Source organism: Wyeomyia smithii, chromosome 2 (assembly GCF_029784165.1).
Source record: "Wyeomyia smithii strain HCP4-BCI-WySm-NY-G18 chromosome 2, ASM2978416v1, whole genome shotgun sequence".
Classification (NCBI taxonomy): Eukaryota; Metazoa; Arthropoda; class Insecta; order Diptera; family Culicidae; genus Wyeomyia; species Wyeomyia smithii.
The window spans coordinates 112,527,893-112,550,733 of record NC_073695.1 but is presented as its reverse complement, the minus strand read 5'-3'; the positions used below and the strand labels follow the sequence as shown (position 1 = coordinate 112,550,733).

General features: G+C 38.4%; 1 protein-coding gene across 4 annotated transcripts in view; it reads left to right on the top strand.

Moving 5' to 3' along the window:
- LOC129725966 (uncharacterized) overlaps window positions 1-22,297 on the top strand; it is a 266,385-nt gene extending 244,088 nt beyond the window's left edge. For all 4 annotated transcript variants that reach the window (XM_055682454.1, XM_055682456.1, XM_055682455.1 and 1 more), the window contains exon 9: window positions 13,744-22,297. In XM_055682454.1, the coding sequence (XP_055538429.1) occupies window positions 13,744-13,750 (7 nt within the window). In that variant the 3' untranslated portion in view covers window positions 13,751-22,297. The remainder of the gene's footprint in view (window positions 1-13,743) is intronic.
- The last annotated feature ends 544 nt before the right edge of the window (window positions 22,298-22,841 follow it).

The window sequence follows — 22,841 nt, the reverse complement described above, 5'->3', positions numbered from 1 at the left end:
AACTGGGAGCGTATTCTAGCGATGATGGGAGATAAATTTACACCGCACGTACGATACCACTATTTGCGTCAAGATTTGCTGGATATCCGAGCGAGGATGATTTCAACAGCACGCGATGGCATGAAAATGAATGTAGAAGAATGTCGTTGTGAATCAGTTCCCCTCGAATATGCAGCTACTTTGGTTTGGCTAACACGACTGTTGGTGAAAATGATACATTTTCTTGTAATAGCTGCAGGCAGTTTCCAAAAGAACGGTTTTACATCCATGAGAGAAAATGTTGAACTTGTAATATACTTTTTTGTAGTTTTTCTAAGAATAAAATAACTGCTTTTTATTATTCGATGTGCACCGACTCTCAATATAATTTAACCTTGTTAGCAATATCTTACTTAAGAGCGCTTTAATTGATCCTTTTTTGGCAGCTAAGTTATAACTACTGATACCTTAAAAAATCAGTCGAAAGATGCAGTTCGAGTTCTTCTATATATTTCTCAAATCAATCGAAAGTGATGGTTACTCTCGAAATTAAATATGTATTTCAAATACATTCGAAGTTTGCCAATATCACAGAGAATCAGACTCCAACCAAGAAAGAGAAATCCCAAATCTAATTTAGGTCTATTTTTTCGCATCTAGAAGATATAGCTCTAAATTTCAATCTAAACCTAACAATAAGTTGCTGAAAAACTGAAATCTAAATCCCTGGAAGCCCTTAATCCCAAAATCGAAAAATCCTGAAATTCCATAATCCCAAAAACCTATATTTCTATAGAAATTTCTTTGAATCCCAATATTCTAAACGATAAATTCCTAAAATCCTAGAAACCTTAAAATTCCTAAAAGTCCTTAATCCTATAATCCTCGATTTCCAAAATTAACTTACTTTATTTAGCGTAACATCATTTAGATATAGCTAGTTCAAAAATCCTCCAATAATCTCGGTTCCTGGCCGCACTTCTCCAATTCCACGTGTATCCAATGGTTGCCTCCTTCTCCATATGACCTAACCAGCTTGCTAGCTGCGTTCCTCTTCGTCGTGTATAACCCGGATTTACAGCGAATGCCAGTTTTGCAGAGTAGTTATTCGACATTCGTGTAACATGTCCTGCCCACCTTATCCGTCCGGTTTTGAGCACCTTCAAGATACTGGGTTCGTCAGTGAGTTGCTCGAACTCGTGATTCATCCTTTGTTGCCACACACTGTCCTCCTGCACGCTTGAGAACTCCAAGTGCTCGCAAACTCTTCTCGAGCAGTCCACGTCTCATACCCGTTTATACGGGTTGTCTTATGACAACCGGAGCTATGTTTGTTCGAATGCGGATGCTTGTGAAGTCCATAGTAGGCACGACTTTCGTAGATAATACGCCTCCAGATCTCGCGACTGGTAACGTTGTCCGAAGTTTCCAGTGAGCCAAGGTAGACAAATTCGTCAGCTACCTCAAGCTCCGTCAATCGACACATTACTGCCTAAGTGGACTCTATAGTGATCAGTTCCGCCAGCCAGCATGTATTTCGTTTTGGATGTATTACCCCAACCCAACTTTCTCTGCCTCTCGTTTTAGTCTGGTTTACTGCTCTACCACCCCCTGAAATATCCTGCTCATCACATAACACCTTCTAGCACAATGTTGAACAGTTGGCAAGAGAGACCGTCACCTTGCCGAACTCCCCTGCGAGATTCGAATAAGCCGGATAATCGACCCGAAATCCTCACCTAGCAATGGGTTCCATCCGTAGTAGGCTTGATCAGTTGGATCAGCTTCCCGGGAGTGCCGTTCTCGTAAATGATTTTTCATAGCTCTTTCCGGCCAATTGCGGCGTTATAATCTATGAGCTTTTGGAAGATTTGCCACAAAGTGTAGATCTGGTTTACCGACTTTTAAATGGTTGTTCACCGACTTTTTTACCTTTTACGAAACCAGTTAACTTCCGACAAAGCCATTTACTAGTGGCGAAAGACGTTGGAGGATGACTAGGTAAAACACTTTGTAGGCGGCATCCAGAATGGTGATCGCACGATAGTTAAAACAGTTCTTTTGTAGATAGGGCAGAAAACCTATCCTTTTACTCTTCCGGCAGCTCTTCGATATCCCAAATATTGACAATCAGTCGATGCGGGCACTAAGCTCGCTGCGACACCATCTTTGCCGGCCGTTTTGGTGTTCTTCATCCGCCTTATGTCATCCTTAACTTCACCTATCGTTGAGTAGGGCACATCGTCGTCCTCTGCTGCATCGACGATGTGATTTTCATCGCTGTCTTGATCCTCTTGCTATACACCATTCCAGTGTTCTTCAAAGTGCTGCTTCCATCTTTCGGTCAGCTCACAATCGTCCACCAGGCACTTTTTTCCTTATCTCGAGACATTGCGGCTCGTGACAAAAAGCCTGTGCCAGATGCGTTGAGTTTCTGGTAGAACTTCTGCGTCTGAAGAAAGTGGCTGTTTTCACGGTGCTTCAACAGTCCTCAAGAGGGGTTTCAAGCAGCTCGCTCTCTTTCGGTGGCGGTACTTCAAGAGAATGCGCGTTGTTTTCAGCGACGTCAATTTGCCTCATTTGCGCAAGATTGTAACGTGGCGGGCGTCGGTACCGAGCTTTGTTCACGATGGACAGCTCTGGGCGCATCTTCACCATCACCATCACAGATAGTAGTCCGAATTCTAGGTAGGTAGGTTCTGACATCGGTGATGTCCATCTATCAATATGTGGTCGATTTGCGATTCTGTCTGGTTTGGTGACCTCCAGGATTACCGATGTGGGAGGTTGTGCTTGATAAAAGGTACCAAGTACGGCCATATGCTTAAAGGCGGCGAAGTCGATGAGTCTTAGGACGTTTGCGTTTGTCAGCTTATTTACCTGAGCGTTTTAATCCCCGATGATGAGCTTGGTATCATGTTTTGGGCAACGGTCTTATTCGTGCTCCAGCGGCAAGTAGGATTCATCCTTATCAATACCGGTGCTTGCAAGGTGAGAGCTGTGCACATTGATAATGAAGACCTCGGGAAACCGCTCTTTGATTCTCATCCGGCAGATTCGGAGGTTGATTGGCCACAACCCAATCACCCACTTCTGCATTTCGCCTATCAAGATGAAGGGTCTGGCAGAGGGTATGACCATCCTGAAACGCACGTACCATAGAATCTTTCCAGGTCACCTCCTGCTGCGCTACGATATCAAACTTGTCTTCGCGGCTCTTCAATTCATGAGCAAGTACTCGGGTGCCTTCAATGAAATCGGAAAATCGGCAGTCCCGTGTTTCTGTTCATGCCGATTATTCCGGTCCGATTTTTTTTTTTTTGTACTTTGTTCGTTACTACGCTGTTTTCCCTGGTGCAGGCTCGCAAGGCCTTCAACCAATTCACTGTCTTGTAGGAGGACCAACGTGGTTCCGCTGTTTTTAGTCCCGAATACCACAAAAATTTTGGTTTTGGTATTTAAGTCCTGAGTACAAGACGGTAACTCAACCGCTTCTAACATGCAGAACAGACGCTGTTTCGAGCCGCTCCTAACATGGAGGTCTGACGTTCCTAACATGGAGGTCAGACGTCCAAAGTGAACAAGAAGCTAAAGGACCACCAGCGATAGCTCACACGGATCTATTTTATACCTGTGTGTATAGGATGGTACGCATTGTTCAACCGTTTACGTTCCTGAAACTTATTATCCTCAAATCCTGTATACTGAATCAAAATCCTTGAATTCCAAGTTCTTGAAATTCTAATATCGTAAACTTCTAGAAATTAAAAATGTTCAAATCCTTTTCAAATCTCAAATTTTAAAATCCTTAACCCCTAAAAGCCTAAAACCCGCTAATCCTGAAATCTGTAAATCCATAAATGCTAAAATCCTGAAATTCTAATATATTTAAATTCTAAAAGGCTAAAATGTGAAATTCTAACTTTTCAAAATCCCAAAGTCCTATATTCCGTAAATTCTAAGATCAGAAATCACAAAACTTTAAACTCTTAAAAACTAAAAAATCCGAAAATGCTCACTTTGTAATCCTCCTACATTCCGGAAACCCTAAAATTCTGAAATCCTGAAATCTTCAAAGAATGAAAAAAAATTCCCAAAGTCCTCAAAACTGAACATTCTATAATTTCAAAATTCCTAGATTATTTAAAAAAAAAAGAAATGTTCAAAATGTGTTGACATTAGGCTCGTTATTTTTCTCGAAATGTGGAGAGAGTAAAAGTCTAGCCCAGAATGAGCGCTGCGTGTAGAATTTTTTGCACCACACTTTATTCTTCTGCTTTGTGCTGTTTTTCTTTTCGCAGAAAAAAATTAGTATACTTGCTGCTTCCACCACAGCTGAGCGAAACAAGACTGGCGAATCACTTTAGTGAGAATACACAGAAGTATACCGCGGTGCGCACTGCTGAGACAAATTCGATAGCATTCGAAGAGCAATCATGCGTTACGTGTGACTGGATTTTATTCAGTTTCGAGCTGCAAAGCAAACAACGCAATCTACTTTATTTATTTACTTCATACCAACAGACATATATTGTCCAAATGGTGGCTAGACTACTACACGCAGAAAAAATAACTATTGAGTTCCATAAGAACCTCTTATGATTTTGCGCCACAAGGATTCCTTAGGGGAAATTTTATTCTCGACTACTAACAATTTTCATAAGTCATACTTATAAAATTTATTGGTCGTATGTATGCATGTTATAAGAACAGACATATCAAAATCATAGCTTTTCAATATGAACTCCGAGGAGAGATTGATATGAATATCATTAGTCGATTGTTATAAAGCTCATAATTGCTGCCATGAAATTTATAATACCAGGGTATGATAACATGTTTTGTTAAAAAAAGACTTTTTTACTCTTGATCTTATTTATTCTTTACTCACAAATATCGCAAATATGTAAAACATAGGTTTTGAAATTCGGGAAACAAGTTCGCCTTTGATTCCTCCTGCCGAATGTCGTCAGCGTTGTCCTCTTTAATGATCACAAGATTTAATAGTCGCTAGAATAAATATAGATGACATGATGTAATGGCAGAATTTGTAGAGAGGTACTTACAGTTTTTTTGCTCCAATTTTCAACAACTATATTCCGTAAATTCTAAGATCAGAAATCACAAAACTTTAAACTCTTAAAAACTAAAAAATCCGAAAATGCTCACTTTGTAATCCTCCTACATTCCGGAAACCCTAAAATTCTGAAATCCTGAAATCTTCAAAGAATGAAAAAAAATTCCCAAAGTCCTCAAAACTGAACATTCTATAATTTCAAAATTCCTAGATTATTTAAAAAAAAAAGAAATGTTCAAAATGTGTTGACATTAGGCTCGTTATTTTTCTCGAAATGTGGAGAGAGTAAAAGTCTAGCCCAGAATGAGCGCTGCGTGTAGAATTTTTTGCACCACACTTTATTCTTCTGCTTTGTGCTGTTTTTCTTTTCGCAGAAAAAAATTAGTATACTTGCTGCTTCCACCACAGCTGAGCGAAACAAGACTGGCGAATCACTTTAGTGAGAATACACAGAAGTATACCGCGGTGCGCACTGCTGAGACAAATTCGATAGCATTCGAAGAGCAATCATGCGTTACGTGTGACTGGATTTTATTCAGTTTCGAGCTGCAAAGCAAACAACGCAATCTACTTTATTTATTTACTTCATACCAACAGACATATATTGTCCAAATGGTGGCTAGACTACTACACGCAGAAAAAATAACTATTGAGTTCCATAAGAACCTCTTATGATTTTGCGCCACAAGGATTCCTTAGGGGAAATTTTATTCTCGACTACTAACAATTTTCATAAGTCATACTTATAAAATTTATTGGTCGTATGTATGCATGTTATAAGAACAGACATATCAAAATCATAGCTTTTCAATATGAACTCCGAGGAGAGATTGATATGAATATCATTAGTCGATTGTTATAAAGCTCATAATTGCTGCCATGAAATTTATAATACCAGGGTATGATAACATGTTTTGTTAAAAAAAGACTTTTTTACTCTTGATCTTATTTATTCTTTACTCACAAATATCGCAAATATGTAAAACATAGGTTTTGAAATTCGGGAAACAAGTTCGCCTTTGATTCCTCCTGCCGAATGTCGTCAGCGTTGTCCTCTTTAATGATCACAAGATTTAATAGTCGCTAGAATAAATATAGATGACATGATGTAATGGCAGAATTTGTAGAGAGGTACTTACAGTTTTTTTGCTCCAATTTTCAACAACTGACACCAGCTGTGCAAATTTCAGCTTAGCTTTATCCAATATCTTAAAACACTTATCTGACGGTGCACTAGCAATAGGAACAAAAATTCTGGTCTGCCATTTTGCAGATTTAATAAGATATGACTATGGAATTATCAGAATGTTGACGTTAATAAAAAATCATAAGTTACGCGTATGAGATGCATATATCGTTTATATGAAAATTCCAAAATATACTTATGAAATTAATAAGCTTGATATGTAATGCATAAGTGTCTAATGAAATCAAAATTATGCATGTTCTTAAGTTGTAACTTATGAAATTCTTAAGTGTTTTTCTCTCAGTGTACACTAAACATTAGTACAACAGTTGTCTAAACATGGCAATAAATTTAGAACGAAGCACTTCAACAGATAAATGAGAACCAAACACGGACGACACTCGGTTAGACGCTCGTTGAAGACCAATGATTGCCGTATTGGGGCTGTAGTTAGTACGGCAAAAAGGTAGATGCATTGAGGGTACTCTCCGTAAAGTTCTTTATGGGGCGTTTAAATTGATCTGGCGAAGAATGTCGGAACAATCAATCCGTGCTGCCAGCACATTGGCCACAGTCATAGCACGAGCAGTCTCACGTCGGAGGATCGTTGTCAACTTCTCCACCTTAGCTTGAAGGGTGCTATATCCCTAAAGTCACGCGTCATTCTAAAGATTAGTCCAAGCTGCCCAGATGCTTTGGTGATTATCAAAGAAATATGCTGCTTGAAGGTGAGTTTGACGTCGAGAAGTACACCAAGTTCTTTAACGACATCGACACGCTGAATGGTTTGATTGTTGAGACTGTAGTTGAAGAGTATCGGATGCATTTTTCTAGTATATGATATTACCGAATATTTGAAGGGATTTAGCGTCATACGGTTAATCGTACACCAATTACTGAATGAGTTAAATTGTTGCTGGATAACGGATGCATCTGAGGTATTTAAAATTTTGGAAAATAGTTTCAGGTCATCTGCGAATGACAGGCGTGGGCTTCGTAACGAATAATTTGCGTCGTTAAAATATAGTAAAAATACCAACGGTCCCAGGTGACTGCCTTGAGCGACACCAGATGTTGCAGGAAAAGAAATTGAAAGCTCGTCTCCAATCTTAACGCTGATTATTCGACCTGTTAGATAAGATTCCATCCAGTGTAAAAGAGCGCCGCTATAGCCATAGCGTTCCAGCTTTGCAACAGTAATGCGGTGGTTAACTTTGTCGAAAGTAGCCGAGAGATCAGTACATATTGCGTCTATCTGTGACCGTTGGGCGAAGCTTTCGAACACATAGCTGGTAAAACAGAGCAAATTTGTAGCGGTGGAGCGTTTAGGTAAAAAACCGTGCTGGTCGTCTGATATGGCATGCTGACATTGCGAGAAAAAAGGTTGTATGATAACCAATTCAAACAACTTTGACACTGCGCAAAGTGATGATATTCCCCGTACGTAGACCGTACGGAGCACCTTCCGTTGTTGTGTCGCACTTGCAAGCACGACGCAGACTGACTTTGGTCTCGATCACACAGGTCTATACTGCCGCTCCAAGCATAACTGTCCCAGCGTCCATAAGGATTGCATAGAATATGGGACAGTTATGCTTGGAGCGGCAGTATAAGAGTTATCAGCATCAGCTAACTCTTCTGTTTGTGATGAATCTCAAAACTATTACAAAAAACGTGAAACTCAAACAAATTCTTTAAAAACTCGTAAATTTCCAAAAAAATTTAAGTGACAGAAATTTTGTTTCTTCTACAAAGTTACATAAAATTTTCTAATCTAAAACTTTGTCGAAAACTGCAGAGCTCTAGCGTGTAAGAATAAAAATTTGGTGTCGAAGCGCCATCTCTGCGGCTAAATCGCGAACTAAACTGAGCGCCATGTTGAAGTTCTTATTACACTGAGAAACTTTGCTGAGGACTGCACATAGGTTGAATAGAGTATCAGAGTACTGGACCGTGTATTCCATGCAATAAAAACATAGCAATTGTATTTTTATATGAAACCTATGGTTATATTCAAACTGAAATATCACAAAAACACCAAAAAACACCTCTTTCAAATTTTCAGAAAATAAAGATTCTTTGATTGACAACTTTTTGAAAAAAATTTGGTTTGCTACTACTTGCTACCCGCTGAGATATCTACTTCACAAAATTATGTATTTTTTTCAAATTTTGTGTATTATTTGCACTTAAGTACTTCAGAAACTTCTGTACTCGAATGCAAACGACGTTATTATTCAATTTCTATCGAGAAAAAATTTGTAAGAAATTATTTCGAGTGAATTCATAAAATTATCACAATTAAACGTGAAATTCAGACAAAATTTATAAAAACTCGAGATCTCTGAAACTTGAAGAGTTAGAAATTTTGAATATTCTGTAAAGTTTCATGAAATTCAGAGATCTACAACTTTGTCGAATACCGCAAAGCTCTAGCGCGTAAGGGAAAGAAGTTAGCATCGCAACGCCACCTTTGCGGCTAAATTCCGAACCAACTCAAACATCCAAATGACGCCCTAACTATACCAAGAAACTCTGTAGAAGATCGGAAACCGATTGGTCAAACCCTAAGAGCGCTATTAATTTCGTTCCGCTAGATTCCATTTCTGGCCCAGTGTGCATTGTATTGATCTTCTGTAATATGCCTCTTCTTTAGTCTAGGTACTTGTGGCAGACATATCACTATTGATAGGAGTGATCGTCCTTGTCATATCGCACCCTTCCTCCCAATTTGGCACTGTATTTCGTAAGAAATGTAATACCTCATTAGGATTTGCAGACCAGACCTCGAAAGGCTCCATAGTTCCTTTCCCGAAGGCTCTTATTCTGCGCTGTATTAATGCACTACATTGACAGAGCAAATGTTCTAATACGAAATGTGGCGGTTTCGTATTATCGGTGTGAGTGACGTCGATGTTGAAATCCGTTAAAGATTCGTGCAATTTTGTGGCTAATTTGTGAGAGCTGCATTTCTTTTTCGGTGGCGGAGCACGTTTCCCGCTAGCCCTTGCCTTGCCATAAGTGTGTGTGAGTAAGTGCAAGGTGAACAAGGAAAAGCGCGAGAAGTGCAAGTGCAGGATGACCGTTGCTCTTGCGTGCGGCACGTTCTCGCACTAGCATGATGATTCACAGAGGACGCGGGAATTAAAGGATAAGTATTAGTGTTGGTAACGTTTTGCCTGTGTTTTTTGTTTGATTTGCATGGCAAAAGGGAACCACTGTTTTTTTTCTGCTTTTCACGACGCTGTTAGCTTCGTATCCTCTTCGGTATGGCATCGGCCTTGCAGTGCGTGCTGAGACTTGAGGGGTGCAGACTGTAGGATTGTCGTGAGTTTGTGATTTCTTTTGTTTTTGTGCAGTTTATATGAGGATGATATATATGTGTGAGGTATAGTTTTTTTTTTTCGCGTTCATCGAGCTGTCTCGTTATTTGTGTGCGCAGTGGACTGACGTCGGTAGGGATACTGTACATACCCTGCTTGCGTTGTCAGCCGTTTCTGAATCAATTGGGTTATTTATTCATTTATTTTTATTTCGGAAGATACATATCTGGTTGCATTGCTCTCAGTATATGGAGATTTGTTAAAGCGTGATTTCATGGAGTCGCTTTGTTTGCCAAAGTCTATACTCAATAGACAGAATTGCTCCAATAGGAGGGATGTTTTAAACCTTTGAACACGCTGGTTTTTACATGACGGAATGAGTAGCAGTACAACATAATTTAGAAATTTATCTTTCGCGCTCCGACTGGACGGTTACGAATATTTTGAGCAGTTTTATGCCCTTGTTTTATGATTTTTCTAGCTTTTGAGTAAATACTGAAACACATAGACAACTTTTAATTTATTTAAGTAGAAATCTTGTCGGTGAGCATGGCAAATAAATTTTAACTGCAATTGTTTTGGCATTTTGTTAAATCTAATTAGTACTCGGTCTTGTTAAATATGCATATTTGTATTTTAAAAAATTTTCTAGCTATGAATGCATGGAACTTTGCCAGTTTTTTCATACTCAGTAGGTATCTTCGCTTTATTATTCAAGAAGTAAGTGGTAATCAACGCTAAATACCGTGTCTCCGCGCGTATGCGTCGGTAAGAGAGAATAGAGCGGTCGCGCATAACTTTCCGAAGTAAACGTGTTTTCGGCCCAGGTGAGCTTTGCTCAACTATGGATTTTCGGTGTGTTGTGACTTTCGATGTGTACCAAACCATTTATTCGCAGACTGTCCACCCGTAGGCTCTTTTCCAGCACGCAGTGATTCGGAATAGGTTCCGTTCGTTCGATAAATATCGTAAATAAATAATCGCGACAAAACATCGTAATTAATCGCCATCAAATATCGCAATTATTTGCAATTAATATCAGGATTATACGCGACTCGTCTGTCGAACGGCGATGGCCAAGCAAATAGGCCGTTTTTGAAGTTCTCTTGCTGACCGCTTGCAGTATGTGTTGAGGGCCTATATATTTACTTTTCTCTTATTTTTGGGTAATGCATATCTGGTTGCTTCGTAACATTGTGTAGTCAGCTGAGATAAATCAATGAGAGATACGTTTCGGTAGTTGCATAATGACTTCATAAACAGATTTTCGAATATTTGAGTGTGTCTTGATTAGGTTGTAGGTCCGGTATTCTCGCGTGCGCTTTATTTTTGCGGTGTTACATCATCAACCGGAATGAGTTCGGATCGCGTTATGATTTCCGTAAAAGATATAATGAACTCGTACGCGCGATATTTGGTATTATGAACCTGGTATTAGAACTCAGCGCATCGTTTACCAAAACGAAATCTGCTGCAAACCTTACCCTTTTCTCCAACATCCCAGTGATTTCTCGTGGAAGTGCAGAGGTGTTCTCGGCTTCCAATAAAGCGAGTATCACGTCAACATATTCCTATACACACTCCTTCTTTGACCTGCATTCGGATGCGGCCGGCGCTGGTATTGCCTAATATAAAGATTAAGGTCACCAGTTTTTACACATTGAGGATGAATATTAATCCCAAGCATCATCCATTGGTTCTCTGTGTAATTACAGATGATCTGGCAATAACGGAGTAGCAACCGCGGGCGGTCAATCATGCTCATGCTACATTGACAGAGCAAATGTTCTGCGGTTTCACATTCGAACCCACAGAGGCGACAAATCTCGTCATCTGACTGACCAATTTGTTTTAGGTGATGCTTACTCGGACAATGTCCGGTGAACAGGCCTCTTATTGTGCTTAATTCCTTTTTGTTTAAACTAAGCAGTTGCTGGCTTTTTTTCACGTTTGGTGTTATAAAGCGTTTCGACTGGCGTAGCCCTTCAGAGCATATCCAGTTCTCTTGTGTTGTTCGATGTTTCCAGGTTTTCAATTCTGCTTTCAAAGCGCTTGATGACACCCCACAGAACGGTTCTGGGCCAATAAAATCGGTACATGAGCTAACGTATCGGCTTTTTCATTGCCTTCCACTCCGCAGTGACCAGGAACCCAGAATAACTTGACTTGGTTCCTTTCTGTCAGTTGTTTTAGTGAAAGGATGCACTCCCATACTAGCTTAGAGGTATATGTGAAGGCTTTCAATGCGTTTAGTGCTGCTTGGCTATCGGAGAAAGTGCATATATTGGCATGCTTATACTTCCTAGCCAAACAAATTTGTGCACATTCGAAAATTGTAAATATTTCAGCCTGAAACACTGTAGGCCAACGACCCATTGGTATCGAAATACTTTTTCCTGGCTCATTTATACCTGCTCCTGTTGAATTGTACATTTTCGAGCCGTCTGTGTAATAGACGACAGAGCCTTGTCGAATATTCGGGCCTCCTTGTTCCCAAATTTCCCGTTCGGTCTCTATAATTTTAAAAGGTGTTTCGAAGTTTGGTTTAGTTTCCATCCAATCTTCGTTACCTAGTATAAGTTTGCTTAGCTGAAAATCTTTAAGGATTGCTAACTGGCCTCTCTGATCTCCTTCAGATACTTGTTTGAGGCGTGTTAGTTTCAGTGCACTTTTTTCCGCCTCTAGTTGTACTACCTGATGGAGTGGTAACAGATGCAGAATTGCATCTAAGGCTTTCGATGGAGCACTATGCATTGCTCCAGTAATTGCGTTACATATTAGCCTTTGCAACCTGCCAAGCTTATTCTGCGTTGACCTTTCTTTGGTTTTGGGCCACCAAACTAGCGAGACATAGGTTATTCTTGGTCTTATTATTGCCTGGAACAACCAATAGATCATACATGGCCTTAACCCCCATTTCCTGCCTATGGCTTTGCTACACGCCCAAAGGGTACTTGTAGCTTTACCAATGACGTATTCAACATGTGCATTCCAGCTGAGTTTCTGATCCAAAACCACTCCAAAGTGTTTGGTCTCAATGGAAAGCATAAGTGTGGTTTCACTCAATTTCAGGCTATCTATGTTATGTACATTCTTTTCCGAGTGAAGGGAATAATTGTTGTTTTTGAGGGGTTAATGGTCAGCCCCTCTCGTTTACACCATGTCAGGTTGCTCTAGAAGATTTATATTTTCGGTATCTCCACCAGTATGCGAAAAAAATTATGTTTAAACTCTTAGTAGTTCAATATATTTTTTAGTATTTTTTGAGAATATGATTTACATCATGAAAAATATTAAATTTTCAAACGAGACCATATAGATATGCGGAAACATTCCTATATAATCACCTCAACTTTGACGCAAAGTGTCACAATAGGGGAAATAGCGTAAACCACATCAATACCTGGTATTATCTTCAATGAAAATTGACTCAAAAGTCGTTGTTAAGAGATTCGGAGATAGAAATTTTGCCGAAATATTTTTTGATTTATAAAACTTTGAAAGAGTTTGCACAGTTTTTGTTTGCACTTTATGCTGCATAATCCATTTTGTGAATAATAGTCAGTCACTCAACAAAAACCTAGGAAGTATTATATAAAAACTTTTGAATTCGCAGAAGCACTAATAAAACCTGAAAATTGTTGCTAGAATAAAGTCTCAATTCACAGGTGCGCGTTCAAACCTTGAAATTATTTCTTTTCAACATCTTCCATCACACATGCTTGCTCAAACACACAAAATCATACATAGTTCGATAGTATGCACATGGTGTTGATTTTATGGGACGCATCGATCATTTTAATTCATAGAGAGTGATTGCGACCACAAGAGAAAATCGCTTAGATACTCTCAAAGTATAAGATTGAACAACGAGATAAAAATTACGGAATTGAACGTGGAAAGTCATAATAACACATTAAGTGTGAAATGATAGTGAAAATGTACAGAACGCTATAACAAGCTTTAGAATTTTACTGGGAATTGCACAATTGAACACAACAGCATGATTTTCGTTTGTTTTATTAGTAGGTACATAATAGTTAGCACACCTATTGCGTTAAAAATATTTTAAAATCATTACACAATAAACCCGTAACAGCGCAAAACTCTACTACAGAACATCAAACGGCACTAATGTGTATTCTTTCTTTCTCTTTCTTTTCCACCGAAACAAGCAGGTTATAATCTCGGTAGTGCAGTACACCATCGCTAGCTAGTCGAGATTCGTATGCGTAATCTTCCTCTCCCAATTCGACGACGTAAAGCTTGTGATGTGGTGTAACGAGTTTTTAAGCACACAAATCCCACGTGGCATCATCTAGAAATTAGGATAGAACACTAAGAATCACTTTATAAACTAAACAAAAAGAAACAAGACACGCTAGCAGTTTCGTTCGCGGGCTAAGTCATGCACAGTGGAATACAAAAATGAGCTTTAAGAATATGCCGGATATGAAGAAAATATTATACAAAATCCGTTTTGTAAAAAAACTGTTTAAAATAATATGCGATTTTATACTAACGTGTGAATAATTAAGATAATGTGTGTGTGGAATTTGCGTTACCTAAAACCTTCAATATGTTGTAAACAATGATGTAACAAAATATAAGTATCCTGAACGCAGCATATCTCCTGCAACCACTAGAAAATGTTAAGGTATCATATGTTACCTACATCAGAGTCAGAGATGGCTCACATGAAACTGACGCACGAATCAGTTTTTTATTTAATTATTAATAAACATTCATAGGAACATTTTCAGCTCACCCTTTGTAACTCTGTAGCACCTATTATCATTTTTGGTATTTCGATTTCTTCCCACAGTACTAAGTAATACGCAAAAAACCCGCACTATATTCTTGACTGAAGCGTCAAAATCCGACTGTATGAAAAAAGGGTTTACTTTGCTTCTTCCTGAAAGTTTCCAGGAAAACTTAAGAAAAACTTATTTTTATATAATTCTAGGATTAAAGCTCAATTGAAAAATAATCATCTTTCAAGATCATTTCTGGAAGCAATTCACTAATCCAATCGCAGACCAAAACCATCGTGGAGAATGCTAATCGAAACCGAATAATAAATTTGCCCCAATAATCATAACAACGATGATTGTGATGCCGGTGACTACTTGTACCATAATTGGGTCCAATTTCGAAGGCATTCCCCGATCAGGATATATCAGCTCGCTGTTTTGCTTACCCCACTTCAAAGATCTTCTGATTATTCACATAATGAATTCAAGGCCTACGTTGGGCTATCCAATCGAATACGGACACAAAATTAGATGGCAAAAAAATGCTGCTAATTGCATTTCTATCGCTGCACAGTGGGTCGGAATATGAATGTGGCAGGAGTTTTAGTTGTCTTTCTAAGCTATGCATAATGTTGTCTATGAAAAAGATTTTTCGTTATATAGTATAAAATTTCATTCAAAGATGAACTAGAGTAAATTTGCACAGAGACATTAGTTTCCCCCAAAACTTTTGTTCTGAATCACTGTGCACTGAAACGGCTTTATCCGCAAACTTGGACGATTATATCGCTTGTTGAATATAATGGCCTCTTAAGTTTGTTTTTAAACCTGTTTTCATTGAACTGTACGCTACAGTTCTGAGGCGAAAAAACTGCTCCATACAAATTCTGATTCATAGCGCCGAATATTATGTTGTCATTTCGGTAGATAAATAAACATGGAACATGGTTCAGGTCTGTTTCCTGTTCGAAACAACGGAAGCGCAGCAGAATCGCAAAATGTAAGAACGAATAATTATTGATACTTTTTTGTTTTTGTATAATGATGATTGGCGAACCAGAAATGCAATTCAAATTAAAACGCTTGAAAACGTATGCATTGATATCCAGAATTCATTTGACAGATACGTTTTATGCCTATTTTGGAAGCGATTTACATCGCCTCACTTAAAACGCTACATTATTTTTAATGTTCATGCTTTCGATGGTTTTCATGATTTATTTTTACTATCAGTTAAAAATCATTGAAAAAAACGTGATGTACAGCAGCTGTTATTTTTATTCATCAATTGTAATGTATTGTTAACACACCTTGCGGTGTAAACGGACTTTTCATTTAATTCTCAACTGAAAAACTGCATTCCTTCTAGACCACACTTGGCATGAGTATATCCATAGGCGTAGCCAGGGGGCAGGGGGGGCATTGCCCCCCCTCTAAATGTTGACATTGGTGCAGAATTTTATTTTCAATAACTCTAATAGCACAAAACGACATCTTTAGCCCATAGAAACATCTGTGTAAAGTATCAGCCAGATCAGAAATAATTTATTGAAATGCTTGCGCTATGTTGCGTGGAATTACACAGGTTTTTCAGTTGATCCACCAAGGATATTGCAGCGGCAAAAGTACCAAGCAAATCCGCCTGCATCAACTAGCTTGGAGTATTGGAACCGAGCTGTGATAATTCCTTACCTTGATTCTCTTGCAGTGGCGTAGCGTGACCGGGTGACACCCGGGGCGGGAAATTTGGGTGTCACCCCTTCTCCCCCTGGGTGTCACCCCCACCAGGTTGCAGTGAAATCATTTTCGTTCGATTTCAATTGCACTTAATCTACCCATTTCTTAAAAAATGATTGGGATTATACACACTCTTTCTTACGCGGGCTTTTTTTTTTTTGATACGTATTTTCAAACGAGATTTTTTTGCAATAGCGCGGATTTTATTTACCCACTTTGAAAGATAAGTAAATCTACTCTAATCTTTTTTTTTTGAGGGCGATACGTATGAAAATTTTCCTCACGGGTGTCACCCCCTAGCTTGCCCCCCCCCTATTTGAAATTCTGGCTACGCCCATGAGTATACCCTTCGTTCGGTATAAGTATAACGATTCGATCATATCTCCAACTAAGCAAAGTGGTGCTAAGTTCATTAAAACAATGTCTCAAACCCACGCTCTTCTAGCTTCTTAAAACGCTTGCATTAATTTACCATGAACTTAAAACCATCAACACACACAACATAACGCACACAAAAACTTGGTGGCAGACATTTTTATGTCAACTGGAAAGGGGTGGGTATTTGGTGTAGTCAGTTGAAAAGACAATGAAAGCATTTTTTTGTATCTATTGTTCCATTGAGCTTTGTTGATTTTTATATCGTAAGACAATAAGAGGCAATAAATTGCAAGTTGTTTTTTGGAGATAACTTACTCGAAACAGCGCGAATACTGTTAACGAAACTATGCCGCACAACAAAGTGCAAACGTATTAGCTCTGGGTATGTGGAGCAAACCCGAATATTTCACGATCGAACGAAAAAAAACCAATAGTTTGTTACTTTCCTGCGAAGTCGCTGAGCAAATGATTGTCGTAAATCTGAGCTTCACTGTTTTGATCAAGTAACCGCTGCAACAGTTCACACACAGCACACAGAACGATCTTTCAGATGCTTCTATCGTTAAGAAGGAGCATCACTTTTGATAAAGCTGAGATCAAATTCAACTTTTAGTTTCAAAAGAGCGAAAATGAAAGATGAAACCAAAAATAGTGGATTAGGTTGTTTATAAAACACGACCACAATGTTAACGTAGAATTACGACATATATGTCAATGTATTTCTAGCAATATGTTTAGGAATATTCTCGATTAGGGTTAATCAATTTGATAGTGTGAAACGGTAAATTTCAGTTATAATTTTTCAACTCTCTTTTTCATTAAATAATTAATTCCTTCGAGAAGGAGTGTCGTTCAATTGACTGTGGGCCAGTCTAAAATATTTTTGAAGGTTGCTGGAACAAAGCAGGCATGTCCAAACCCACCACACCACTTGCGTGTGTGTTTTAGGCGATGCCACGGAGGGTTTATTCATTGCCCTTCAGTGCTTATACAAAACCGAAACCCACAGTGTTCTAAATAAAACAGCCCTTCAGAAGCTTCGGCAAACACATGCCCGAGTGTTCCCAAATTCGTGAGCCCTCGAAAGCGTGTTTTCTAAAATGCATCATGTTTACAAAAGTACATATGAAAAAAATATTGCAAGTGGTTGTATGCGTTGACTACCGTCAGGCTTTCCAATATTATACCATTGTCGATCTCGTCGTGGCGACCACTGCTTGTGTGTTCCCCAAAACTGCGAGCCCTCGGTTGCCTCGTGTACCGAAGTTGAAAAACCCTCGGCTCGCGTGTTCACGAATGGCTCTCCAGTGTTTTGTCTTTAGCTAGCGACGGAGGGTAATACAAATAGCCCTGCGTGGTGTGTTTGTTAGCAGATGGGCCCCACGCGCTTTGGTGTGCTGTATTTTCCCCATGCCTGGAACAAAGTTCAAAATAAAGTAGCGTGGGTGATACTGAATCCTGTTCGATAGGAATATTATGTTGACTCTTGACTGCTACAATTGACAAAAAAATTGTCATCCTTAAAAGGAAGGTTGGTTACAGTTTTTGCAAAGCTGAGAATAATTTCAATTATGCCTTCTTTCCCGTTTACTTCTGGAGCAGAACAGCTTGGATGTTCAAGAGAAGGCCTCTCTGAACGCCGAATAAAAGCTTATTCAGTAGGATTGGCATGATTCTCTTTCTATTATTATTTTTAGCGGCACTCGCCGCCAATTCCAATATTTCTGCAGCAAGATACCTCATAACAACCGCAAGATCGACAGGTACTTCAGCACCAACGCGTATAATTTCCCCAACCCAGCACGAGATGAACGGAACTTTATGTTTCCCTTGAGTTTGCCTTCTTTGCTACGATCAGACAATGTAACTTAAAAATTTTATTGAGTGAAATAACTATGTGACGATAGACAAAACTGCTACCGATAAGATGGAAAAAAACAGTATTATGGTCCTCAATACATACGGGTAGGACTAACGCAGCGAGCAGACGATGCGACGTAGGTGATAGAATGATGTAATTCGAAAAAGGGCACCGATTGTGCTACACACTGTTTGTAGGTATACAGACGAAAGTTGTGCGCGAAGTACATCAGTTTTTTGTCAATTCTAGATAAACTTTTCAAAAGGTCCTATCTGCTTTTATCGTTTTTCCGGAGCGTCTTTTTATTTTGGTAATGGTTCAGCTCTAGTAACTCTCCCAAGCGTGGTTTTTGTTTAGAAGGCTAGAGTGATCCCTCCGCTATCAACTAGTGCAAATAACGTGTCATAAAAGGTGTTTCATAGGTTGTGGTAATTGAATGAAAGTGATCGATCATAAAATCGATCAAAGCAGATAGGACCTTTTGAAATGTTTCTCTAGAATTGTATAATAGTGAACAAGCATGTCGTTGAGATGGCACCGAAGACAAACAGCAAAGCAGCCAAGTTCAAACTTCCGTATGTTTGCCGTTGGCAAGAGAGCTAACCAAGCACGCTGTGTCCGAAATTAAGGCTTAACTAAAGCTCTTACGATAACGAGAATCATCCCGCGTCATATGCAAATGGTAATTCGCAATGACCAGAAAATTATTAAACATGCCGAGTGCCATTGTGACAATACTAACACATTCACATTCTTCATATTTTGTTGGATGAACAGTTTATTTGTGGCGCATTTTGACCCGCTACAAATTAATATAAAAATTGTTCCATGCCTGTGAAGTCAAATTTGCTCGTAATTGTAGTATCAATGCGGTCTACGTTTTTAAAGCGTGCGCAAATCAAATATCAAGCATCCATTTTAAAAGTGTCTGAATTATTTGTTGTAGTTAAAAAAATTCACAATTACAGTATTTTTTTTCAACCAGAATTTTTGGCTCTCCAGTGTTTTGTCTTTAGCTAGCGACGGAGGGTAATACAAATAGCCCTGCGTGGTGTGTTTGTTAGCAGATGGGCCCCACGCGCTTTGGTGTGCTGTATTTTCCCCATGCCTGGAACAAAGTTCAAAATAAAGTAGCGTGGGTGATACTGAATCCTGTTCGATAGGAATATTATGTTGACTCTTGACTGCTACAATTGACAAAAAAATTGTCATCCTTAAAAGGAAGGTTGGTTACAGTTTTTGCAAAGCTGAGAATAATTTCAATTATGCCTTCTTTCCCGTTTACTTCTGGAGCAGAACAGCTTGGATGTTCAAGAGAAGGCCTCTCTGAACGCCGAATAAAAGCTTATTCAGTAGGATTGGCATGATACTCTTTCTATTATTATTTTTAGCGGCACTCGCCGCCAATTCCAATATTTCTGCAGCAAGATACCTCATAACAACCGCAAGATCGACAGGTACTTCAGCACCAACGCGTATAATTTCCCCAACCCAGCACGAGATGAACGGAACTTTATGTTTCCCTTGAGTTTGCCTTCTTTGCTACGATCAGACAATGTAACTTAAAAATTTTATTGAGTGAAATAACTATGTGACGATAGACAAAACTGCTACCGATAAGATGGAAAAAAACAGTATTATGGTCCTCAATACATACGGGTAGGACTAACGCAGCGAGCAGACGATGCGACGTAGGTGATAGAATGATGTAATTCGAAAAAGGGCACCGATTGTGCTACACACTGTTTGTAGGTATACAGACGAAAGTTGTGCGCGAAGTACATCAGTTTTTTGTCAATTCTAGATAAACTTTTCAAAAGGTCCTATCTGCTTTTATCGTTTTTCCGGAGCGTCTTTTTATTTTGGTAATGGTTCAGCTCTAGTAACTCTCCCAAGCGTGGTTTTTGTTTAGAAGGCTAGAGTGATCCCTCCGCTATCAACTAGTGCAAATAACGTGTCATAAAAGGTGTTTCATAGGTTGTGGTAATTGAATGAAAGTGATCGATCATAAAATCGATCAAAGCAGATAGGACCTTTTGAAATGTTTCTCTAGAATTGTATAATAGTGAACAAGCATGTCGTTGAGATGGCACCGAAGACAAACAGCAAAGCAGCCAAGTTCAAACTTCCGTATGTTTGCCGTTGGCAAGAGAGCTAACCAAGCACGCTGTGTCCGAAATTAAGGCTTAACTAAAGCTCTTACGATAACGAGAATCATCCCGCGTCATATGCAAATGGTAATTCGCAATGACCAGAAAATTATTAAACATGCCGAGTGCCATTGTGACAATACTAACACATTCACATTCTTCATATTTTGTTGGATGCACAGTTTATTTGTGGCGCATTTTGACCCGCTACAAATTAATATAAAAATTGTTCCATGCCTGTGAAGTCAAATTTGCTCGTAATTGTAGTATCAATGCGGTCTACGTTTTTAAAGCGTGCGCAAATCAAATATCAAGCATCCATTTTAAAAGTGTCTGAATTATTTGTTGTAGTTAAAAAAATTCACAATTACAGTATTTTTTTTCAACCAGAATTTTTTTTCAACAATTCATATGATATGCAAAATTAAAGTGCAGTCATTTCTAAGACACTTACTAGTTTATTAATATACCCCGTTGAATAGAGGACTTGTCTATGGAACTCAACTACAATCTTTAATTGAATTTTGAATTAAGCTTCGCACATAATATACATCATCTGCAAAAATGTGATGTTCATTACAAGAGCTGAAACGCCAACGGCATTCTATAAATGTTGATGCAACTACATTATAAACACATCGCTTCTCATCATTTTATTTCAAATATAGCAGAGAACAAACCATCGATTTTCCTATAAAATTCTAAAATAAACCTTCTTTTTTCAATTAAACCCATGTTCATATAAATTTAAAAAAATCACAACAAAATATAAACGGGACCATTTCGTGTCTTGCTGTAGATTCCCTCCAAAGATTAAGTGTAGACATATTATTGGTGCGAAAAGACAGATATAATTATGACAAGAAAAACCCTTTAAGCATTGATGAGCAAGATTCGAGAGCTATGCCGTAGATTGTATACCCATAAGATATCATTGTGTCCTGGTTTCTCGTGTAGATATGATATACATTAAGAAATGTAATGATAAAGCAGTCTAGCCTGAAAAATTCCAACTTAAGACGAGATTTTCTACGAACATTGTAACAAAAACAAATAATAAAAGAATCTATTTTATGAAAAGAACTGTTGACGATGCAGTCAATTTTATAATTAAATTTTATAACAATACAACCGAATCTGAACGTTGGAAACGTCAGGACAGAACTTTCCGTTCCAACCTAGTTTAGGAAGCCACACTGAATTAAGCCTTATTACTCCCGAAGTTTTCTGGAAATAATATTAATATAAAAAACACCACTATGAAAATGTCATGACTAGTAAGTGAATGTTAACACTGCTATGATGAATTGTTAATTTTTACCCTTCCAAGGAAACTCTACACATATCCTAACCTATTCTACTGCTTTCAAAACTATTACCTTTCATATGAGAATTGTTGTATATCTTCGTATTCTACTGTCGTTTCTATCTGTACCAAATTCTGAATCTACTATTCTATACTAGAAACTCTGTCAAACAAAATTATTATCTCTAGCCGTTCGAAACTAATTCTATTTAACCACTTGCACCTACACATCGAGGACCACGTTTGATATGATATCACCGTTTTCTATAGAGCCTTACTAAATGCGATAATAATTTTACCGTTTTACCGTTCAACAATTTCATGTAGCCAAACTAAAAGAACTTCAAAGAAGTTGTTTCAAAACAAAAATACAAGAAATATACTAGACTCGTTTGTACATTATCTAAATTTTATGTGACACTAGTTTAAAAGAGTATCACTATGCTCCAACGAATTGTAGAAATTTACTAAACGTACATACGCTCGTATATCTTGACGACTAATTCAAATCTAAACAATAAACAATAAAAACTTTTGATTAAAATATATTCCCGCACATCAGTTATATCACACATTCCCAATCAAACTAATCAAGAAGACCTACAATTCGGATATTCCATTCACTCAATCATTTGTAGCAACCAACTTTTACTAATAGTTGTGAGCCCAACCCGGTTCAACTGGTATCAATTATCCTTTCATTAGATTTTATCGACCTCGTCATTAAAACACCAAAACCATTTCTTTTGATCCCACTAAAACATTCCGTTTATCACAATAGACGACACAAAGCTACCAAAAAACCAAATGCTCTATCACATCTCGTACCACAAAATAACGAATCATTGGTAGTCAGTAGATTGCACAGCAACGTTCACCAAGTTACGTTTTTTTTCGGAATGGCGCCACAGTTGAGCAAAGAACGTCGTTCATTAGTTACTAATGGTGCTCTTTTTAGACGAACTAGCAAACTTGTCATCAAGTCAAAACAGCAAATTTCCTCAATCAATATGTCCGATGGTGAATCATCATTCAATAAAAAGTTAATCGAAAAGCTGGGTATTCAAGGTATGCAGTATGTACTGGATCG